This window comes from Onychostoma macrolepis, chromosome 08, assembly GCF_012432095.1.
Source record: "Onychostoma macrolepis isolate SWU-2019 chromosome 08, ASM1243209v1, whole genome shotgun sequence".
Taxonomy (NCBI): Eukaryota; Metazoa; Chordata; class Actinopteri; order Cypriniformes; family Cyprinidae; genus Onychostoma; species Onychostoma macrolepis.
Genome location: NC_081162.1, coordinates 26352193 through 26376701, shown reverse-complemented (window position 1 = coordinate 26376701; position 24509 = coordinate 26352193). Strand labels below are relative to the sequence as shown.

General features: G+C 34.6%; 1 protein-coding gene across 3 annotated transcripts in view; it reads right to left on the bottom strand.

Annotated features, from left to right (window-relative positions):
* Positions 1-4851: 4851 nt before the first annotated feature.
* Positions 4852-24509, bottom strand: part of cux2b (cut-like homeobox 2b) — a 171323-nt gene continuing 151665 nt past the window's right edge. For all 3 annotated transcript variants that reach the window (XM_058784750.1, XM_058784749.1, XM_058784748.1), the window contains 13 exons: positions 23081-23176; positions 22658-22855; positions 21676-21734; positions 21548-21596; positions 21201-21300; positions 19551-20195; positions 17410-17508; positions 15405-16213; positions 13437-13614; positions 11463-11750; positions 10658-10846; positions 9473-9749; positions 4852-7166 (listed from right to left, as the gene is read on the bottom strand). In XM_058784750.1, coding sequence (XP_058640733.1) covers positions 6479-7166; positions 9473-9749; positions 10658-10846; positions 11463-11750; positions 13437-13614; positions 15405-16213; positions 17410-17508; positions 19551-20195; positions 21201-21300; positions 21548-21596; positions 21676-21734; positions 22658-22855; positions 23081-23176 — 3675 coding nt within the window. In that variant the 3' untranslated portion in view covers positions 4852-6478. The remainder of the gene's footprint in view (positions 7167-9472; positions 9750-10657; positions 10847-11462; positions 11751-13436; positions 13615-15404; positions 16214-17409; positions 17509-19550; positions 20196-21200; positions 21301-21547; positions 21597-21675; positions 21735-22657; positions 22856-23080; positions 23177-24509) is intronic.

The window sequence follows — 24509 nt, the reverse complement described above, 5'->3', positions numbered from 1 at the left end:
GTCATGACGTCACGACGCAGATTGCGTCAACACGTTCGAGCGTGTGGGGGAGGGGCGGATATGTAAACAAGCTTTGAAGTGGATGTCGTAACCGATTGCTGGGGCCAATGAATGCGTATGAATAAAGAAATCTTTACAGATAATGGAGATGTGAATTTAACATAAAAATAATGACGACAATATCAAATTAACTTTAACTGAAAGTGAATTAAAGGTAACAATTTGAAAGGGGAGACAGCTGTCACTTATAAATAGCCTATATGTTCAGGTTTATTTAGTATGGCTTGTTTCTGTTTTTCTAAAACCTTTTTTTTTTTCCTAATAATTATGTCTTTATAACTATATTTCACAGTTTTGCCTCCCCGCCCGAGAATTATTCCTTTTTATAATATTATGTATTATATATATATATATATATATATATATATATATATATATATATATTTATTATTTTAAATGTTTTAAAGTTAATTGTGACTTTTTATCTCACAATTCCAAATTGCGAGTAAAAAAAGTCCAAATTGTGAGAGAAGTCGTCACGTTACCTTTATTTTATTCTAACCAGTGAATAAAAATGTTATATCTATAAATCTGCTGACAATTTAATGGTAATATGATGATAATCATAAAATGGTAAGAAAATAAGTATTTATGCAACGTGACATGTTTGTAAATGTGCATGTAATTTAATGCAATGTAAAGCTTTTTTTTTTTTTTTTTTACTAATAATCTTGTTTAATAAAAAAGTACAAGGTATAACAAAAGACACACAGACAAGGTAGGTTTATACAATGATGTACTGTATTCAATAATGACTCGGTACATACTGTATGTGATTAAAAGACACATGACATTTGACATTTATTTGTCCTCTCTTTAACAACCAAAGCTTTAAGTGCTCTGCCATAAGGTCATGGGAAATGTGTGCAAACACACCAGAACATTACAGGAAATTGGATGGAAGAAAAAAATGGCTATTACCTACCCAAATTTTCAGCGCAAAAGAGGAACAACCAAAGAGTTTTGCCTCCTGCTTGTGTTAGATTTCAATCTTGTACTCATCACAGAGCCTCATTTACACACACTCCATACACAAACACACACACACTAAATCATAAGCAAAACCGACAATTAAGTTTTCAAGTCTGACAGTTTTTTAATTCTTCAGCGAGGCTGTTTAATTACTAATATTCTAAAAAACAAAAAGTCAGTGTTTCTGAGGGCTCTGGGATAATTCAAATACAAACAAACTCAAGCACAACAGATATTAAAGTAATCTTGTTTTGGCCAAGTTACTTATGACCTCTAATTTTATTAGACTGGAATGCAACATTCCACAAATAAGGTACAAAACAGCCTGAAACGCTTAAAATCAAGCTTTTTTTTTTCTTTTCAGCAAGTGGTTTGTGAAAGGAGGCGCTTCACCTTTACAAAATGTTGATGATCATCTTCAGGAGGTCAAATGTTTTATATTGCGTTTATTTTATATGAAGTGTTCTGGGACCAGTGTTATTATAGTTAAACTACAACTTCTTTCATTTAAAAAAAAAAAAAAACATTATTTGAAATCAAATAAAAATTATCTGAAAAAAACTAAAAATAAACTAAAACTGGAATAAAACCTATACAGGAAAAAAAGAGAAAAACTACTAAAATGCACAACAAAACTGCTAAAACCTTAAAATAAATAAATAAAACAGAAAATCTGAAAAAAGTACTGTTTTATTTTTGTTGTTGTTGGTAAAAGGGAAAATCAGTTGATAACAGGGGTAGGAAACAGCGAAGATTATTTTTAGTTATTAAAATGAGTTACTTCAATTGAATTTCAATCCAACAGATGTCAATGGTAGACTTCCAACAGTCAAAATTGACATTTTGCATGAGTTTGAAGGTCAGGATCTCTAATTTTCTATGAGATGATTTCTCACATAATAATTCTCACACAAAACTATGCATTTGTGCCTCTAAGAAAAGTCAAAGTGTACCGTATTTGTGGAAAATACACAGCATCCTCCATTATAACCTGCAGGAAGTAAAACTGTGTAAGTGCTGATTTCTCAAACAAAAATACAAGAAACATTCTCGGTCCTTGCAAATAAAAAATAAAAAATAAAAAAAAGCATGCAAATTTCCAGTGTTAAAAAGGATGCACACAGTAAACGAAAGCAGTTTAGAACGGCCAAAAATCTGCTGTCATCAGAGATTTTTTTTACATGAACAGTAACATGGGAGATAAAAAAAAACTAGTGGTCGTTGTTTCACTTGAATCAGCAGTACAGGTTTCTGACGGCGTCAGTCACAAGCGTTCAGATGAGATGCGTTCAGATATTCTGGACCTTCTGTTGCTTATTAATCATCATAAGAGTATGAATTATAGTACATGAGATTCTTATTTCCAATTGATCAGATATACAAATCACACGATCCGACAGATTTACACTTCGTCGAGAACACTGAAAGAAAAGCAAACGGCGGTTAGGAACAGTAAACGTCGACCAGTGGTGTGACCTGACAGGTTTTGTAAAGCTTAGAGAAGCAAGTCTACCCTGAGAGAAGTTTCTAGAACATGGGCAAGCTTGCCAGACCACCTCTGGCTCTATGTGTTTGGTTAATAGAACTGTACACTCTATTAAATATCATCAGCACGCTAGTGTCAAGGACCTAAGATATATCCCTTTCAGTAAATGTGTAATATTTATATATATTATATTTACATATGTTTTAAGATCCGGTCCTCAGTACTCTTAAGACATGTGCAAGTGTTTTCTAACAACCTCAACGAGACATGAAGGCAAAGACAAATGCAGAAGAATTCACCATTTTCTAAGTGCTGCGTGTATTTTTCTGGTGTGGTACTGAGGAGCTCCAAGTGTCCAGTATAAAACATCGTACAGTAGGAAAGGAACGTCAGTGTTTTCAAATATCGTAAAAAAAAACAAAAAACACAGCATTTCAATCGATCGACAGCAGCAAAAACACACCGATGAAGAACATCTGGACCGATCGAACACATCTTTTCAGCAGAGCTTTGATGCATTGTGTGATTTCAACGCTTCGTGAGAGTTGCATAAAACAAACAGAAACCGTGTTTGTTTTGCTTCGGTCATTGTGTTCAGATTTCAATTGCGTTTCGCGAAAGAACATCTGCTTCTGATTTACTGTTATTCAGTGTTGGACCTGAAACAGACTCTACGCAAGTATGTGTTTCCATCGACGCAAGAGAAGAGTGTCAGAGCGCAATCCACTGACGCAAAATACAGTTTACTCTACCTTTATTCAGTTAGGACAGAAATCAGCAAGTTAGTTCAACTAAAATTAGCTAAGCTTAGTTAAAGTTGGTTATTTATCGCTAGCAACCTTAATATCGTGTCTGATTAAATGGCACGGACATTTATGTATGTATATAACCAGAGTAAAAACAAGATAAACAGGAGAAAAATGAATATACTGGAAGAGATATCTTATATTGGGGGAAATTTGAAAATTGTATTGGACAATGTGAGGCCTTTGAGTCAAAAAGGTTGAGAATCACTGATATAAGCACAATGCAAAAATGATTTTCTTGCTCAGAATTTTTTTGTTTTTCAAATATTTAAGCATTTTTACATTTACATTAAAAAAGATACATTAAAAATACTTAAGACTTGTCTGCTGAAACATGAATCAAAATGAAGTGATTTTATGCTTAAAACAAGGAAAAATATCTACCAGTGGGGTAAGAAAAAAATCTTGTTTTCCTTTGAATTTGTTTCAAGCATAAACTCGCTTAATTTTAAGCATGAACTTATTTAATTAAATATATTCTGATTTACGAATTTTTAGATATTTGCACTGGAAAACAAGACACTAATACTGAGTAATAAATGCTTTTTTTTTTGTTAGTTTTTTTGCAGTGAAGGAACCTCTATCGCCCCCTTATGTATTGCAACTGTAAGTGAATTTAGGCATTTTGCTAATAACAAAAAATTGTGCTAAATTCACTTTCATTGAACAATGTCAGTAACCCTGAACATGCAGAATCACTGACAGGCTGCCTCCTCGTCGTACTGTCTACAGAGTCTGGTTTTGTCACAGAGACAGGCTGAATTTCTCATGACACATTTCAGAGATATATGTCAGGTAGTTGCATTATGCATGCTTTTCAAATAAAATATAAAATTTAATTAAATTAAATCGCTTGCAATGCACTGCCCAAGCATTCACATGTGCGTTTGTATACTTGCGTAGAGTGTTTCTGGCCTTTTAATATGAAATAAAATGTCAGTGAACCTCCTGCAGTAAAAAGAGCACCTGGAAATAAGTATCAAAATCACTAAAATACAGCAAAGTAGACCAAGTGCTCATGGGATACGAAATAAACAATTAAAGCACACTAAAAACAGATTCTCATCTGATCTCCAGTATGCCATTTTAAGTGCATTTATTTTAATCTCCCTGCTAAAATATGTCTTAATAATTATAAAATGACCTGAACATGAAGTGTCACACCGCCGTAGATAAACATACAGTCATTCTCCACAGGATCAGACTTCATGTTGTTTCATTCAGAAGGAGGGACGGTCAGTGGAAGTTGTGGGAGGAAACACAGACAGATTGGTGGATGACGAATGAGAACACAAGCATGGCCACCCGAGACCACGACTGCGTCACTGATCAGTTTAAAACATATGCATGCGAACAATTCCCCGCGAAAACCCCGTCCCACCCCACCAGTCGGTGGTCTTTGAGGCTCGACTGAAACGTATCTTACATTATATCCAAACCTTTGGGTGGAAAACTATGTTTCAGACGTTGGAGGTTACAGGAAGTGCACTGGCCCGTGTGTGTTTGTGTGAGACCAGCTCATCGGGACAGTGAGGTACAGCTGGCATGAATTATTGAGAATGTGCACTGCAAAAACAGAGTATTTGTGTTGTTTTCCATTCAAAAAATATCTAAAAACTCTTAAATCAAGATGCATTTACTTGAGAAGCAAAATGACTTAAGATATGATGTCTTGCTTACTGAAAAATTCAAATGAAGTGAGTTTATGCTTAAAACATGAACAATTATCTGTCAGTGGAGTAAGGAAAATAAACTTCATTTAAAGGGAAAACAAGATTATTTTTATTGTCATTATTTTTCTTAGCCCACCTACAGATTTTTTTGTTTTGTTTTAAGAAAAAAAAAGGAATCTAATTTGTGAATTGATTTAAGATGTTAGGCCTTGTTTTCTGAAAAAAATAAAATAAAATTCAGTGAGTTAATGCTTACAAGACAAATATCTGTCAGTGGGCTAAGAAAAATAAACTTAATTCAAAACACTTTTTTATCACCACACTGACATTTTTTCTTGATTTAAGCATAAACTCACTTAAAATCTCAAATCAAGTACGTTTGGATATTTATACTGTAAAACTATATACTGTTTATGCTTAAAACAGGAAACAAAAAAAATCTGCTAATGGGGTAAGAAAAATATATATATATTTTTTTTTTCCAAAGATTAAAGGCATTTTCTTTCTTTAAAGATTTTCTTATCCCACTGATGTTTTTTAATTTTTTTTTTAGCAAAAACTCACTTAATTTTGATTGTTTCAATTGAGAAGCAAATTACATGTGATATTAAGCCTTGTTTACTGAAGAAAAAAAAAGAAAGAATCTTGTTTTAAGCAAAAACTTGTGTCTTTTTGCTTCAAGTAAACATCTTGATTTAAAAGTATTTAGATGTTTGTACTGAAAAACAACAAAAATACAGAGTAAGAGAATGATTTTTTTTGCAGTGTGTAAACTGTGCACAAGAACCCTGGTGTAAAACCTCAAAGTATCCAACCAAAAAAAACGAAAATAAAAAAATGACACGTTCACGAAATCAAGAATGCATCTACCATCGTACCGACTTTTTTACATTTCCTTTTTTCTTGTTTTTCTTGTTTTTCTCTTTTTATAGTATCGCTCAAGTATATCACAGGTTACTATCTAGAGAGGAAATAGAGGGTAAATTATGTTCCATGCTACATCTTGTTCAGAGAAGGCTATTGCAGACGATTTCTACAACACACACAATCACACGTTGTACGCTTGTATAACAAAAGATCCAAAACATGTCACCAAGAAACTAAATACATATGCAATGTTCACTATTTAGAGTCTTTTAGGACTATCCCTCGGTCAACGTGAAGCTGTCGCACGTCACTTGACTTCGCTGTCCCGTCTTACAGACAAAAGTTGAAAAACTGCTATTCAAAAATTAGCAAATTTGGTCATTGTCTCTCTCGTTTTGTTTTTTAAATAAGTAGTGCTTTTTGATGGCTTAAGACAGAGGTCTTTTATTTCATAATCTCACCCAGTGGCAATCTACAAGACGTCAGTGTGCATTTCATGACACCGCTACGTTGACTCTCCTCAAAACCAGCTAGCGCTGTGACGCAGAATCCAAAGTGACTTTATCAAAATAGCTAAAAGGTGTTTATAAATATCTGACGCTTACGCTCTTCGTCTAGAACTCCCACTCCAGCGTCTCCTCGCGGTTGGCGGCCCGCTCCAGGCGATGGATGATGTTGTTGAGGTTGGCCATCTTCTCGTTGCGTCTCTGAGTGCTTTTGTTGAGTTTGGAGTTGAGCGAGGGCGAGCTCGGTGGGTGATGGTGGCTCGGGGCTGGTGGGTTGGGCGGCGACGGGGAGATGGGGGCGGAAGAGGACGGGACGGGGGACACGGACATCATGAGGCCGGGCGAGGACGCGGCGGAGGGCGAGTTGAGCGACACCTCCAGGCTGCTCCGGGACGGTTCGGACGAAGCCTTGAAGCTGACCGGATCTTCGGGCGACTTCTCCAGCTCCTCGCCCTCGTGGCTGTTCCTCGGCGGTTCCTCGTCCTTGACACCCAGCGAGCGATGCGGGGCCATTTCCAGGTCGCTTTTGAGCTGTGCGAACTGGACGCCGACGGAGAAGCACTTGGCCTGCCGCAGACGGAGCTCCTCGTCCTCGTCCGGCTCGCTGGCCTCCTGTTTGAGGGCGAAGCGGCGCGGGCCGGCACTCAGAGGGCGGCTGCGGACGGCCGAGGGCTGCTTCCTGTCGTCGCGGTCGGACGCGGGGCTGTGGGACGTCAGCGGGGAGTAGTTGTTGTGCTCGGCGTCTGTGTCGTTGTCTTGGAGACCCTCCATCAGGACCTCTCGCCGCATGCGGGACCTGTCGAGAGGAAGACGATAAGAGGAAATGCATTTACTGATTTTATTAGTGTGCTACAGCAGTGGCCAAAATTATTAGAACAATTCACCAGCTAAAAAATGATTATAAGTCAGTTATCTCTATCTTTTGCTGAAGTGTGCCATTTTGCCATTAATTGTAATTGTTAGAGCCATAAAGAACATTGTAATATTTTTCTATATTATTGTTATATTATTTATTTTGAGAGTGATTGTTATTTGATGTACAGTTTGCATATTTTGTGATATTGCATATGTGAAGTTTCATAAGTTTCAATTTCTTACGTAATACGTAATACGTAAGAGACCGTTGATAGTTTTGAACCAGAAGAAGAAGGAAGGGGCTTGGTGTTAGACAATCTTTTGACCGTTCTTAGAAACCATATCTAATTTGAAGCTTGAAAAAGTGTAAAAAGTTTGATTTTTGAGTTTTGTTGTATCCTGACAAACGAAAAGTAAACTGTTACACTGCAAGTTTTTGGTTTTATGTGTCAAATCCTTTGTGCCAGTCCCTGTTGCAATGGCGGAGAACGGAAAGGCATAGATCGCCATTATAGTAATAATCCAGTGCTCCACACAGAGATCTGATCTGATCATCATCAGTCTGTCTGGAGTGACATGAAGAAACAGAACAAACTGAGACAGACTAAATCCAGAGGAACTGTGGAGAACGTTGCCAAAATTAATGTTTGACTTAAAACCATTTTTAACTGGTGAAAATACTAGTGTTCTAATAATTTTGGCCACCACTCTGCTAAATGACTAAATGTAATGTAAATGTAATATTGATGTCACTTGACAAAAAAAAAAGTTGAAAAAAAAAATCAAATATAGGCATTAGATGAAAAAAATAAATGAGAAATTTTGTCTTGGAAATTTGTATCTGAAATATGCTAAAATGACAAGCTAAAGCTGAAATTAAAATTAATTAAAGCTATATAGAAATATTTACTAATAAAAATGAACAAAAGCACATAAAATATATGTTTTAAGTTTAAATAGAAAAATAATACAACTGAAAAAAAAGAGAAACATTAAAAAATAAAAATTATGAAAGCACATAACATTAATAAAAGTTAAACTGAAAGTAAAATATGAAAATACACTACATCCCGTTACTGTCTGAAAAATAAACAATAACTGAAATAAATAAGTAAAAGTTGTAATAATAAATTAATAAAACTAAAATGAAAATAAATTAGCCATACAGAAATATTTAAAATGAATAAAAATAGTGAAAGCACATAAAAACTAATAAAACTTCAACTAAAATAAGAAAACTGCACTCTAAAAAAATCAGTAAAAATAGGGCACAATATCCTGTATGATTTCCGTATATATTTTTTACTGGTGTTTTACCAGTATTTTGAATTTTACACTTACATTTACATTTATGCATTTAGCAGAACAGGCTATACATTTTTTTTAATCAGCACTTCATTGCATTAGGTTTTAGAGTTAACAGAAATGTCTGTAAAATTAACGGATAATGTGGTGTGTAATGAGCTGCCAGTACTTTTTCTGTTATTTTATTGATTTATTTTTTACAGTGTGAAAATATAAAAATAAAAGCCAATTCAAAATATTAATAGATACTACAGTAGTATATATATATTTTATACTACACACCACATTGTAAAAAATAAAGAGTAACTGAAATAAGTAGAAATACTAAAATTAATAAATGTAAAATAAAAATTAAAGCTACATAGAAATATGTTTTTAAAAAAATGAATAAAATGAAAAATAAGTTACTAAACAAAAACAAAAAAATACAAAAATAAAAGCTAATTCAAAATATTAAATACTACAATAGTATACAAATAACACTAAAATTGCATTGCATGTGTAATTCAGCAAATCCAGTTTTTGTCTGAAAATGAATATTTTAAATCTAATGTAACATTTGGATCAAATAAGAAATATGGTTCACTGCTGCTTTTAATTTCAGATCAAGAGCTCTTAATTGCAGGATACTACATCCTACAAAATGTGCTCTGGTTGCGACTGAGTGACCAAGGTAAAATTTTAAGAATTAGTCATTGAAAAAAAATCTGAAAATCAGAAATTTAGGGGTATGTCGAAAGTTTATGCCACTGGTAATGCTGTACGGGTGCGCCACACAATTCTCTTGCTTCTCACTTTTTAATTCCTCAATTTTCCTGCAGGTGGAGCCAAACTCCCATTCAAAGCTTCAAATGCTAACAACAGTTTGGACACAAAACTCTTTTAGGACATCTCTTCTGGGTGTCGTTACGAGGTAAGCATCAGAAGACAGCGGACTCGGACCTGTAGTTGTGGAACCAGTTGATGACGGTGTTGGTTTTGAGGTTGAGTTGGGCGGCCAGCATCTCGATGGTGTGCTGCGAGGGATACGGCTCCTGCAGATACGCCTTCCTCAGAGCCTCCTTCTCCTCGGCCGCCAGCACCACACGGGGTTTCTTGGCCTGGCTGAAGGGGCAGAGCTCCAGCGGGGTCAGACCCGGACTGATGCAGTCTGAATGAGCGCCAGGGGAATCGCTGTCTGAGCCGGGACTCAGCAGACCGTATCGCCTCTTCAGATACGCTGGAGAAAACCACGACACATACACTCTGTATTAAAGCAGTTACTTCAGACGACTTTACAAATTATGATCAACTGCATCTTCACAGAAAGTGTATGTATATATATATATATATATATATATATATTACAAATTCACATAAATTACTAAAACTCCAACTAAAAACAAAAAAACAAAACTGAAAATATAATAATAAAAGCTAATTCCAAATATTAAATACTATAATAGTACATAAATAACTCTAAAATAACACTGGATCTCAATACATTGCATGTGTAATTCAGCGAATCCAGTTTAGCAAATTATAATCAACTGGATCTTCAAAGTGGATCATAAGTAATAATAAAAAGCTTAAGTTAAAATACTAAATTTAATAAAACTGAAAATACAATAAAAGCTATACAGAATAATTTTAAGGCCCCCTCCCCCCCCAAATAAATAAAAATAAAATAAAAATGAAAAAAGCACAAAACAAAATTAATAAAACTTCAACTAACATTAAAAGAAAATTGAAAACGTAAAAAAGCTAATTCAAAATATTAATAAATACTATTATAGGATATCAATACATTTGTTGTTTTTATACATTTTTTTATTTTATTTTAATTTATTTCTATACAGCTTTAGAAATGTTAGTATTTTAGTTGTCAAGGCAACATTTCTTATTTAACTTTTTATGTTAAAGTTTTTATTCTAATACTTACATTTTATTTTAAGCTTTAGAGAAAATAATTTTTAATAGTTTTAGTTAATTATAACAACCTTTGAACAACAGTATATAAATAAGAGTGTAAATAACACTAAAATAACATTGGATCATAATAACATGGATAATTCATTAATAAAATTTAGATCAATTTAGATCAAAAATGAAGAATGAAGAAATATTCGAACTAGTCTATTCTCTTACCTTTCTTCTCCATTTTCTTGACGTCTCTGAGTTTGTCGACGTTGTGCGGGTCGTTGAGCCACAGCTGCATGCGGACGAACGGCTCGCGGCCCTTCAGACTGAGCTTATGCCAGGGCTTCGGTCTGGACAGCAGGTCAGACACCGAACCCTGAGTCAATCCCAGAATGCTCTCTCCAAACAGACGCTGACCTGCATCAACACGCAAGCTTACACAGTTACCAATCCGGCCCGCAGTCCTTAGAATTCTCCTTAGTTGAACATTAAACATGAATCGGTTCAAAATCTCAGTTTCTATGAATCAATTTTTTTGCTTACATTAACTTTTAAAAGTTTTTAATTTTTTTAATTAACACTTTTTTTCAGCAAGGATGCATTAAATTGAACAAAAGTGACAGTAAAGACATTTATAGTGTTCCAAAAGATTTCTTTCAAATAAATGCTGTTCTTTTGAACTTTCTAAAGTTCGGTGATACATCAAATGTGTCAGTTTCCACAAAAATATGAAGCAGCACAACTGTTTTCAACATTGATAATAATCATAAATGTTTCTTGAGCAGCAAATCAGTGTATTAGAATGATTTCTGAAGGATCATCATACGTAATGATCCTCAAAATTCAGATTTGATCACAGCAATTAATTACATTTTAATATACATTCAAATAGAAATAGAAACATTTCATATTATTACTATTTTTATCGTATTTTTGATCAAATAAATGCAGCCTTGGTGAGCAGAAGAGACTTCTTCCAAAAACATTTTTTTTTTTTAAATTAAAAAAAACATTATTTTAAATATTTGTTCACCCAAGTTGTTGTCGGTCAGCACTTCCTTCACTCTCTTGGTGATGGCGTACGTGTCCAGCTCCGGAGACATGGCCACCAGCTCCTGGATGCCCAGCGGCGTGTGGGGCTGCTGCGGGACCATCATGCCCGGCGTGCTCTTGCCCCCGTGGGGTTCGGCGTGCTGCGGGTGCTGGTTCTCCTTACTGCTCTCCAGCGCCAGACTCACGGGCTCCAGGGTCATGCTGGGGGGTCCGTCCTCAGGACTCGCAGGAGGGGACGGGGACGAGCGGGTTGTCACAGGGCTCTTATCTGAGAACCAACCACCGAAGATGATGTTAGCTTTCATAGTCAGAAGCATTTTACGTGCATTTGTTACGTTAAAAACACCAAAATTATGAAACAACAAATCTATGGAAGGATAACAAAAACATTTACCCAGAAAACAAAAGGAGCAGAAACATACTAATTCATATTATAGTCAATATTTTTGTCTTGTTTTACAATACAAAGATCTAAACAAACTTTAATCAAGATTTAAAAAATCATCATAAAAATAATTATAATTAAGTGGGTTTATGCTTAAAACAAGAAGAAATATCTATCACTGGGGTAAGAAAAGAAGTCTTATTTTTACCTTTGAATTAAGTTTATTTTTCTTATCCCACCGACGAATATTTGCTCATGTTTTAAGCATAAACTCAATTCATTTTCAGATTTTTTTTTCTGAATACCTTAAGTCATTTTGCATCTCAAGTAAATTTATTTTAATGTAGGAATTTTTTGACATTTGTACTGGAAAAACAACACCAAAAAGCATTATTATTATTAATTTTTTTTGCAATGTAGGAAATAAGAAATAGTATTTTGCATACATTTAATGAAGTCTAACATGATATGTTTTGCATTTTTCCATAATTTCAATGACAATGAATCACATTTCCCCCTTAAACTATCATTACCAGAACGCCAAAAAAGTTTCTTTACTGTAATAATATAAACTGTTGTAATTTATACTATAAATTATATACTAAAAATGGTTTATATAATAATAATAATAATGATAAAACAACAACAGTTTTTCTAATTGTATTTTAATTCTAAGATTCTAATTACTATATTATTTAATCAAAATGCAAAGAAAAAAAAACAATGATTTAGTTTAAACAGTTCAGTAAATGAAGATTAATGTTAAAATGTTTTGCATTTTATCATCATTTTCATTGCAATTAAGCAGATTTCCCCCTAAAACTCTCATTACTGAAATGCTAAAAGGTCTCTTTACCGTAATATTATTAAATAATTTATATATGATCATTTTTATTACAATTATTATTATTTATTATGTTATATATTACAAATAAATAAAAATTTTTCCCCTAAGATTGTTTTAAGTTTCTCATTACTATAAAACATTTTTTATCACAATACAGAAAACCCCCCCAATGATTTTATTTAAACATTACAACAAATGTGACCCTGGAGCACAAAACCAGTCTTAAGTCACTGGGGTATATTTGTAGCAATAGCCAAAAATACATTGTATGGGTCAAAATTATCCATTTTTCTTTTATGCCAAAAATCATTAGGATATTAAGTAAAGACCATGTTACATGAAGATATTTTGTACATTTCTTACCGTAAATGTATCAAAACTTCATTTTTGATTAGTAATATGCATTGCTAAGAACTTCATTTGGACAACTTTAAAGGTGATTTTCTCAATATTTTGATTTTTTTGCACCCTCAGATTCCAGATTTTCAAATAGTTGTATCTCAGCCAAATATTGTCTGATCCTAACAAACCATACATTAATGGAAAGCTTATTTATTCAGCCTTCAGGTGTTGTATAAATCTCAATTTTGAAAAATTTACACTTAAGGCTGGTTTTGTCGTCCAGGGTCACAAATACTAATAGTAATTTAAACCTATAGTTCTTTTAGTATTCCAGAAAAGAGAAAAGCCCCACTGGCTGTGTGTCTGTGACGATGACTGACCCTGGCTGTGGCTGTGGCTGTGGCTGTGGTTGGGCAGCTGGTTGAGTCCGTGACCCAGCTGGTCCAGCAGCCAGAGCTGCATGCGTATGAACGGCTCGCGGCCCTTCTGAGTGAGCTTACTCCAGGGTTTAGGTCTGGATAACATGTCACTCACGCTGCCCTGAGACAAGCCCAACACCTGCCAGAGACACACAGACAGACCATGACACGTTAAAATGAGTCTGAACTAATAATGTTCATATTAAAACAGATGCACCACTGTTTGAAATCAGCTTTCACTGGCCATATTATACTGACCACTAGATGGCAGCAAAAACAATCCAGGAACTTCATGTAGCAGCTCATTACTGAACTTGCACTACCTCTCAAGAGTTCAGGATCAGTAAATTATTATTTTTTTTTCACAGAAATAAATACTTTTATTCGGTAAGGATGCATTAAATTGATCAGAAGTGACAGTGAAGATAAAGTTAGAAAATATTTCTATTTCAAATAAATGCTGTTCTTTTAAACTTTACATTCAAGAATCTAGAAAAATATATCACTGTTTCCACAAAAAATATTTAGCAGGACAACTGTGTTCAGCATTGATAATAATCAGCAATGTTTCTTGAGCAGCAAATCAGCATATTAGAATGATTTCTGAAGGATCATGTGACTCTGAAGACTGGAGAAATGATGCTGAAAATTCAGCTTTGATCACAGAAATAAATTACATCTTACAATGTACTCAAATAGAAATCAGCAATTTAAATTGTAATAACATTTCACAATATTACTGTTTTTATTGTATTTTTTTAATCAAATGAACACAGCCTTGGTAAGTAAAAGAGAACGCTTTCAAAGACATTACAAAATCTTACTGACCCCAAACTTCTGAACTTCAGTGTGTATATACTGTATATTATTTTGCATGGATGAAGTTTGCTATTTTTTCTATTTTGGAATAACATGCACAGATAAATCATTCACAATAAGACCAGAAACATGTATTAAGAAAGTAAATATGGTTTTGATTTAATGTCGACAAAAAAAATTAGACTTTAATGTTGATTTGTGGGTATCAGATACCAAAACAGATTTATGCCATTTCCACACAATAAGGTTAAATTTGTGCCAGATTTTTGTGGAAAAAAACAGTTTCATGCACTGATTCCTTTGATCTCGACTCATTACAGGAAAACTTCCTCTCCAGCTGTGCTGTCTTAGGACATGCAAACAATCTCAACAGGGTTATTATCACTGACTTAAACTAAAACCTTACATAAAACATTTTTTGTTACTTGAGATTAAATAAATATTAACTGAAATATAATGTAATATATATATAAAATGTTTAGCATTTTACCATCATTTTCATTCAAATTAAGAAGATTTCCCCCTAAAAGTAAAATAATAATAATAAATTAACCCTAAAAAAGCAAAATAATAGTAAAACAACAAAAATAAAGTACTAAAACAACAATAATAATAATAATAAACCCTAAAACACTAAACCCTAAAAAAGCAAAATAATACTAAAAAATAAATAAATAAATAAAAATGTAATTAAATTAAAAATAAAAACAAATAGTAAAGGAAAATTAATAAGGAAAATACAGAGAATATAAAAATAAAAACAAATAAAAATACTGAAAGAAATACTGAAGAAGTTTGTATATACAAACGTATTGGTGTGTAAGCTCAAAAAATTATAAACAATTTCAACAAGAGAAAAAGTTTGCACACATAATTGTAAAAAAAATAAATAAATAAATCTTTCAAAAATAGCATATTTTAATGGACATATTTGATATTCTTCCTTATAGATTTGGATATCAATGAATATTAGCACACACATTGATGCTTCATGCTATTGGGTATATAGGCATTTTTAAGTTAGGTTTTTAAGTTACATTTTAAATATCTGAATTGAAAAGAATTGTTTTATGATTATGTGTGCTGTTCTAACACTGCTGTAAAGCCCACCTTCTCTCCGAAGATCCTCTGGCAGATCCCGTTCTTGGCCAGTTTTTCCTTCACCTGCCGGGTGAGTTCGAGGGTGTCCACCTCGCGGTACATGTACATCTCATACTGCTCTGGGGTCAGCGGCGGGACGGTGGGCTTCAGGGTTCGGGGGATGTAGGTGGGGTAGTACGACACCCGTCCTCCTCCGCAGGGCGACTCTCCGCTGACTGACGCGTCCGGCTCCACCTTGATCTCCAGCGGCCGTCCCAACACGGGCTCGTCCTCAGGGGCGGACGCTTCCTCACCGTTCACGGGACAGTCTCCGTTCTCCATCCGCGGCCAGGGACGAGGCATGGATGCATGTCCCGTGGATGAAGAGGAGGAGAGCGACGGAGACACAGAGGTGAAGGGGTGAGCGGTGCCGCCCATGCTCATCACGACCGCGCCGCGCTCGGCAGACCAGTGCTGGTCGAAATACGCACCAGCCTCACCGATCTCCGACTTTACCTTGCGGATGATGTTTTGGACGAAGGCGGCAGGGGACAGGACGCTCAGGGGCGTCTGAGGGCTGCCGGCGGGATTGGACACACCCTCTTCCTGTTTGATGAAAGGCGGCGTGGGGGGCGGCTGAACCTTGGTGGGGTCCTGCAGGGTGAGACGCTCGCTGGAGGACGCCCGGCCGCACACCTCCATCTCCAGCAGGGCCTGCTGCTGCGCCTGCATCTCTCGACGGGCCTGCTCCAGGATGCTCTTGATGGTTTCGTCTGAACTGCTGCTTCCTCCGGAGCTGTTACGGCCTGATGAACAGCCTAGAGACGATTTACAATCTCCTGCCCGACACACACAGATCACAACATGAGTTTGCACTGCTAGTCAGAAGTAGTTTGAACTCAACATGGATTCTTTAAAAAGACAGCCAAACTAGCACGTGTGTAGACAAATAATTACTATTTATTCAAATTATTATATTAAAAAAATTAATAATAAATTATTAATATTTATAATATCAAACTAATTGTAATATTAAAATATAAACAAATTAAATATTTAGATAATAGTAAAGGTATTTAATCATATGAATATTTTGTATTTGATAATACAACAATAAAATAAACATTTCATTATTATAAAAATTAATTATTATAATAGCCAAAGTAGCACTAGCACGTGTGTAGACAAATAATTATTTATTAAAATAATTATAACAAATGAAAAAAAAAATCAATAAATGATTTTAATTAAAATGTTTTAAAATATAATATTAAAATGATTTTAATCTTAAAATAAGCAAATTATATATAAATATTACATTTTGAAAAATTGACACTTAAGACACTTAAAGGTTTTGTGGTCCAGGGTCACATATATGGTTATGCACGCTTATATTTTTGTTTTATTATAAAAATATTATTTATATAATTTATTATTTATATATTAATATTCAATGCTCTAAGACGCTGTAAAAATATTTGTAATCTGTATTTTTGTCTTTGTATCTCAACATCCTTCAATAAATTTACCAAAGAAGCAAAATTACATAGGACAGTAAGAGAATATATTTTTAGCGAACATAATTAGAAATTTATGTTTGCCAGCTGTTTTTATTAATTTAAATTTAATTTATTTATTTTAGTATATACACCTCACTAAATGTTGTTATAGCTAGGTTTAAATATATATTTAAGCACATATTTACGCTTCAAATATTTGTTCTTTTTATATTTATGTTTAAAATAAACTGCGGTGAGAAAAATACATTGAATACATTTTGGTTCCTCAAATTTCTATATTTTATTGGATTTTTATTATTGTTATTATTATTTGTAGTGAAGTAAGTAATTTTGGACAAATATGAGCAGATGATTCCAACACACATCAGGCATCGCATTATGCAAAACAATCCTGCAACAGTCACGTATGCGCAGCTGCGTAGATCAAAGTGCGCTTCACTGCTGCTGTGTTTTGTTGTGTAGGTAGCAGTGTGAGACTCATAAACTGCCTGTGGATTTGGTGTCTTTGTACCCACCTCTTTGTGACTGGATCTCCTTCTTGGCCTGCTCTAGAATGTTCTTGATGGCATCATCTGACCCAGTTTCAGGAGTTCGGATGCGAGGAGTGATGCTCCCTGTCGGAGAGGGTAAAGGAGAGAGAGGAGGTGAGGTGAGTGGGCCGGCTGATCAGAGAGCAGCTCCAAAGCCTCGCGTTTGATTGCTAGATCAATGGCCGCCTTTGAGAAGCTGGCATCAAGTGAGGGTGCGCTAACACGTGAACGCTTTACTTTCAAACCAGAGCTGAGAGCATCACAACAAATGCAGGCTTTGGGAGGGAGCGCGGAAGCTGCGTGCAAATACAGCGCTAGAAACGCTTGTACAGGAAACCGGACTGCTTCTCTCTGGAGGTCTGAAGCAGTTCGGTGGGGTTTAGAGGGATGAGACATCTTCAGGATGTCAGATGGGGCTGTGGGATAGGTCAAAGACATGAAACACTGCTCACGAGCCATTTAAATTCCATAACGTGGAGTCAAATCAGAAGAAAATAATATGGATGGATAATATTAGGTATGATCTCTCATATTTCACCTCAAATGAAAAGAAATAAATGTTGTATATTTAATATGTATATCTTTTTATTTTTACCATGAAGATGATATTGTGTATAAGAAATATATATTTTTAATCACAGTAGTATTTGTTGTGATTTAAAATTCAAGCATTATTATTGTATTTACTATAACTCAAAATTATCTCTCACTCTAAAATCTGATTGGTTACTACTAATGTTGTCTATAGGACCAATAAGGATGCTCCTCCAAGAAGATCTTTTGCTTGATATATTGCGCTATGAAAATATATGTAAATTCATCAAATTTATCCAACAAAAATACTATCATATTTATTTATATATATTTGAATATATTTATATATATTTGACCTGGCTTTAGTTCAAACTATCATATATGTTAAATATTATTAAAATATTATATTATTTTATAAAATACATCGTTTGATAAAATATATCAGAAGACAATTTATGCAGTTTATTAACTTACAGCATTATTAAAATATTTTATCTCATAAAATGTTTTCCTATATTGTCATGTAATGTTTGGTAAAATATATGTAAAATTAATTATTAATTATTTTATAATATTTTAATTTGCATTTATATGTAAAATATTAAAATTGATATATATACTGTATATAGTCTAGCGAATATTTAATTTCAATACATTTTTTGTAAATGTATTATTTCATTTTGATTATTAATTTATTTTATTTTTTTTTAAGATTTATTTTTGGCGTTTTTGCCTTTTATTTGATTGGACAGTAGTTAGACAGGAAACGAAGTTGGAGAGAGAGAGAGGGAACGGGATCGGGGAAAGGTCCGCGAGCCGGGACTCGAACACAGGACTCCCGAAGCGCAACGGCGCTGCATGTCGACACGCTGCCCACGAGGCTATCGGCCCCAACTCGATCATTCATTTTTATTTAAATTAATAATTTTTATAATATTTTAATAATTTAAAAGTTTGATTTAATTATTACTATCAAAATTAAATATAGAATAAAACTCTCTCTCTCTCTCTCTCTATACAGTATATATATATATATACATATATAGTGTATATATACATATATATATATATATATATATATACTTACAGCTAAATTATTTAATTTAATAATATTTATTATTAATTTTATTCTTAATAAATACAAATAGAAAAATAGAATAAAAACTATATATACATATAATCAAATAAAAATAATTCAGACATCAGATATAATTTTTGATATTTTTTTACTAGTGGGTGCAGGACACTATAGTTCATTTATGTAAGTGAGAATAGCAACATAAAGTGAACTGTGACATATTATACCCAAAAATTCTTCATACAGTGGACTACCAGTAAGATTTGGAACCAAAAATTTGATTTGACACTTTGACCTGACCATGTTTTGTTACATACCTGTTGCATAAGTTATCTGACACTATCAAGTTCAATTTGTGCTGACACAGTTTAACTCGAGTTCTTGTCATATTTTATTACCATTTTCTAAACTATAGAGAATAAACTGTGATAATGTGGGAAATGTTGAAGGTGTCTGAATAATTTTTGGTTTGACTGTATATATACATATATAAGGCTTGGTTCGGTCCACTCACCTCGCTGGCGAACCTGAATGGTGCGTAATGCCAGGATGTTCTGTTCATCTGACAGGAATTGCTTCATTTTGATGAAAGGCTCTTTGCCCTTGACGGTGAGCTTCCTCCAGGGTTTGGGTCGAGCCAGGATCTCGCTGACCGAGCCCTGCGAGAGGCCCAGCACATAGTGGCCAAACACACGCTGACCGATGTTGTGTTTCAGCAGCTGCTCTTTGACCTGGAAGGCGATTTCTGCCGTGTCCAACTGATCGTCGTCTCCTCCCCCCGAGCTTCCGCTCTCCGATTGGTCGCTTGGCATGCCTGTCTCCATGGCGATGGGCATTGAGGCGTTTTGATTGGCTGACATGAGGGCCGCTTTGGCGGCGTAGAGGGCGGTGGGGAACGCCATGATGGAGCTGCCATCTTTCTTGAAGAGTGGAGACAGGAGCTGTTTCTGCAGGAGCTGATCTCCGGGAAGCTTCTCGCCCGAGAAGGGCGACACTGAGAAGGGGCGGGGCAGTTCGTGGATGGAGGAAGGCGTGTCAGTGGTGGGCGGTCCTGGGCTGGAGGAAGTGCGGCCATCTATGGGCAGTGTTCCTGGAGGAGAGGAATATGACCCCGCCGGGCGACTCACATCCTTACTGGAGTCCTCAGAGTGACCCTCGTCTTAGACAGAGAGAGAAAAGACATGTTTGCTTGATAAAACTGATAATTATGGCTTTAAAATCTGACATGGTGGGCCATGTTAAATGCTGATGATGAGACAGAAATGTTTTTCACAGCCACTAAATAAAGTAAAAATAAAATATTATTAAATGCTCATTTATACAGTTTAGCATTATTAAATACTTGTACTTCTGTAAAATAATATAATTTTGATATGAATTAATTTCATTTTAATTTAATTACTAGAATAACTGAAATACAATACAGAATTAAAAAGTATAATACATAAATAAATTGTATTATAATTAATAATCATTATTATTAATAAATAAAAATAGACAAAAATAGATTAAAAGCTATATATATATGCATATATAAGGAGTCAATCCAGTTTATTTAGCATTATTATACAACATATTTTACCACATAAATGTTTAGCCGTATTTCCCTTAAAATACTGTGGCAGTACCATGGTACAGTGATGATGTCAATATGTTTCTACCATAGTACCATATATCTTGACTCTAAATGAATAACATATTCATGTACCATGGTATTTACATGGTACTCCAAGGAAGTGTTGTTTTAGTATCTTTGAGATACTATTATAAATTTTTTTTAAATAATTAGAATTTTTTTTTTTCTATTTTCAATTTGTTTTAGCTTTTTTTTTATTTTGAATTTTTAAATGTTTTTTTATTTATGTATGTATATATGCATTTATTTATTTATATGTGTGTGTGTACGTATGTATGTCTATATGGTTTTTATTCATTAATATTAATTAATATTTCAGTTTTAGTTTTAGTTATTTTACTACAAGTTAAACTAAATGAAAATAAGAAACGCTGCTTTGGCAAAGTTTGTTTTTCATATTTTATTTTCACTTAACATTTATTTCAAGTAAAAAAAATATTTTTTTCATGGTTTTAGTTTATTGTCCTTGAAAGACGGAAGGGAAAAGTTTAGTGGCACATTTGTGAACGTAAACAGACACATGCTTACCGCTGTTGTGTAACACTCTGACTTTATCCACAAGAAATTTGTGAGAGGGCAGAAAGGCTTCTTTGTCCAGCAGCAGAGCCTCAGCGGTTTTGCCCGATTCCTGCACACACACACACACACACACACACCCCACAGGGCAGTTAAACTCTCGTTATCGATGCAGATCTACATTATGGATGACGCTAGTGAGGCGTTCACACGGATCGCTGTGGCGTTTCCTCATTGACAGATGCAGGCAACTGTTTTTTGTGGAGAACTTTATTTGTCTTTTATTTGAGAGGGTCCGTAACCGTATGTCAATATAATGCAGGACTGTTAAACAACCCTACAGCTCTTGCTTCTCTCACCTGGGATGAACTTCCGTTGGCTGATGCCAGTTTCATGGCTTTCAGGATGCTGCAGGAGACACGGCGATACGTTAACATCACCGTCATCGTACGTCACCTTTATAGCATGTGTTCCAGCAAAAGCTCACCTGAGTTCTGTTTTGACCTCTTCATAATCCATCTGGGACTGTAGTTTGGCCTCCAGGGTCTGTGAAGACACAAATCAAGATGTTAATTATGGGTCATTGATAAATCATTACAGTCCAGAAAGACAACAGATGGAAACATAACCAAAGTGGAGTAAGACTGATTTGTTTGGTTTCTTGTAAAATCAAAATTATGCTTTAAACAAACACTACTGCTCAAAAGTTTGGGGTTGGTAAGATTTTGTGTTTTTGAAAGAAGTCTCTTCTGCTCACCAAGGCTGCATTTTTTGAATCAGAAATACAGTAAAATCACCAATATTGTGACATTTTTTAACTTTTTAGTAAATGTTGCCTATTGTAATATATTTTATTAGTGTAATTTATTCCTGTGACCAAAGCTGAATTTCCAGCATCATTACTCCAGTCTTCAGTGTCATATGATCCTTCAGAAATCATTCTAATATACTGATCTGCTGTTCAAGACACATTTCTCATATTTTTTGCTTCATATTTTTGCTGATTATTTGATGAGTAGGCATTTATTTGAAATATAAATATTTTGTAACATTATAAATGTATTTCCTTTCATTGAATAAGTGTGTTATTTTATAAACAAAAAAATCTTACTGTGATACTTATTTTGACCAATTTAATGCATCCTTAGTGAATAATGTTAATGCTGTTTTTGCTCTCTTTTACAAAAGTGCTGGAATCTCTGGATTTTTGGATGCAGTGTGAGTTGCTTTGGATAAAAGCAAACGTAAACATGGTAAAATGTGTTAAATGGAGCTGAAAATACTATGCATATATGCAAATACATATGACACTCTAATTAGCAGCTGAAAGCATATTCAAATCAACCAAAAATATGTGAAAATGTGGACGTGTGCCACTTTAAAACAAATCTGCAGCCGTGATTATCGAGTTGCATTACATTACATACTTTTAAACTATAAACATCCTGACCTCGTATTACGGCTCTCACCTCTATAGCTTCTGACTTATAGGCCAGCTGCCGCTCCAGCTCTGCGATCTGATTGGCCGAGGAGTCCTGGACCTCCTGTAAGGTGAACTGGAGTCTCTGGACGTTCTCGAGCAGTCGCAAGATCTCTCTGTCCTTGGAGAACAGCACCGCCTCCAGCCGGGACAGCGAGGTCTCGTCTCGCTCCTCGCGCGCCCTCTCCTGAGACGGCAAATGAAAAGAGATCAGGGGGACGGGGAGTCTTTTCAACTTCAAAATCTGCTCCTGCTTGCTGGCTTCCTGTAATCACAGCGCCTCAAAGAGCCACTAATGAGGTTCCAGTGGTGTGGGAGCAACTGATCATTTCCTCCCACTGCAGACTGGACGTGTTAAGGTGGCAATTTGCAGTCGCCCCGGCTTTCATCTAAAAGAGAGAGTCATTCTTACCTCCTTGGGTCGCTCCTCTGATGGGCCGGTCCCTTTAGAAGTGCTGGCGAGCTGCTCCCTCAGCTTCTCCACCTCCCTCTGGGCCAGATCCGCTCTCTGCCATCAAACACACAAGTTTGGAAAACTTTAGAGGAGCCTGTGTGTGCAGTGACCCCAAAAATATTTAGACACTTGCGCCACACTTAAAGCATGTGAAATAATAGTCAGAAAAGGAGCAGTTTATTTAGACTTTAAATCACAAATTTCAAAGGTCTCGGAACGATCAAAATGATCCAAACTTTGTTGAACACAATATACTCCATGCCTTCTGTCGTCTGATTGATCGTTTAGACTTTTTTTCCCCCCAACTAAAAGGCCTTTTAGTATAATTGTACAAACGTCAGCTTGTGCTTTATATAAAGATTAGAATAACTTTGATATTGTTAGTAATATTTCAAGATGACGACTTACTGGACTGAAACAGGTTTACTTGATTATCCAGATTTCTTTTTTTTTTTCTTTTTTAGAAAAAGCATGTTAAATGTGAATATCAAATATGATCATCAGGCTTTTGAGGAAGGTTTATTTGTTCATCTTTCAATCATCATTATATTGCATATCAGGTTTTTAAATATATTATTTTATTGACATTTAAATAATTTTTTTTTTTGTAGTTTTAATTTAATAAAACTATAATGACCCTGGTGTCAGGGTATTTCTCTGCCACATGTATTGCAGATAGTTTTTTTTTGTTTTTTTAAGATTTTGTATTTTGTTTTCAATTTTATTTCATTTGAATTTTAGTTAAAATTTTAGTAATTTAAACTGTGATTTTGTCATTTTTATTAGATTTTTTTCTTCAGTTTTTGTTTGTTCTTCTCATACATCAAGTTAAAATAAATTAAAATCAGAAACTAGCTAAAATAAGTTTTTGAAATTTAGAAATTAAAAAATGTACATTTTTAACGTTTGTAGTTTTAGTTAACTATAATAACCCTGGTGTCATAAGTGTTTTTGGCAGCTTTTATTGCAGACTGTATGCTTTTTTAAAAATTATTATTATTATTTTTTGCATTTTCCATTTTCATTTAAATTTGAGATAAATATCAACATTTGTAAATATTTTTCTAGACATTTTTGTTCTAGTTATTTTAGTACATCAAGTAAAACTAAATTAAAATGAGAAACTAGTTAACACAAAACAAGTTAATAAAAAGTAATACATAAAAAAATATTTTATTGGGACGTAGTTTCAGTTAACTATAACCACCCTGATGCCAAAGTGTTTTTTCAGCCATATATATTGCAGACTGTTTAGGTTTAGGACGGCGTGCAGTAAAATACTGGGAAGGCAGTTGGAGCATCAATACAAATCAGGGCCAAACGTTCCCAGAGATCCAGAATCAAATGAACAATCAGGCCGAACAGAGCAAGAACGCCCTCGAAAGCC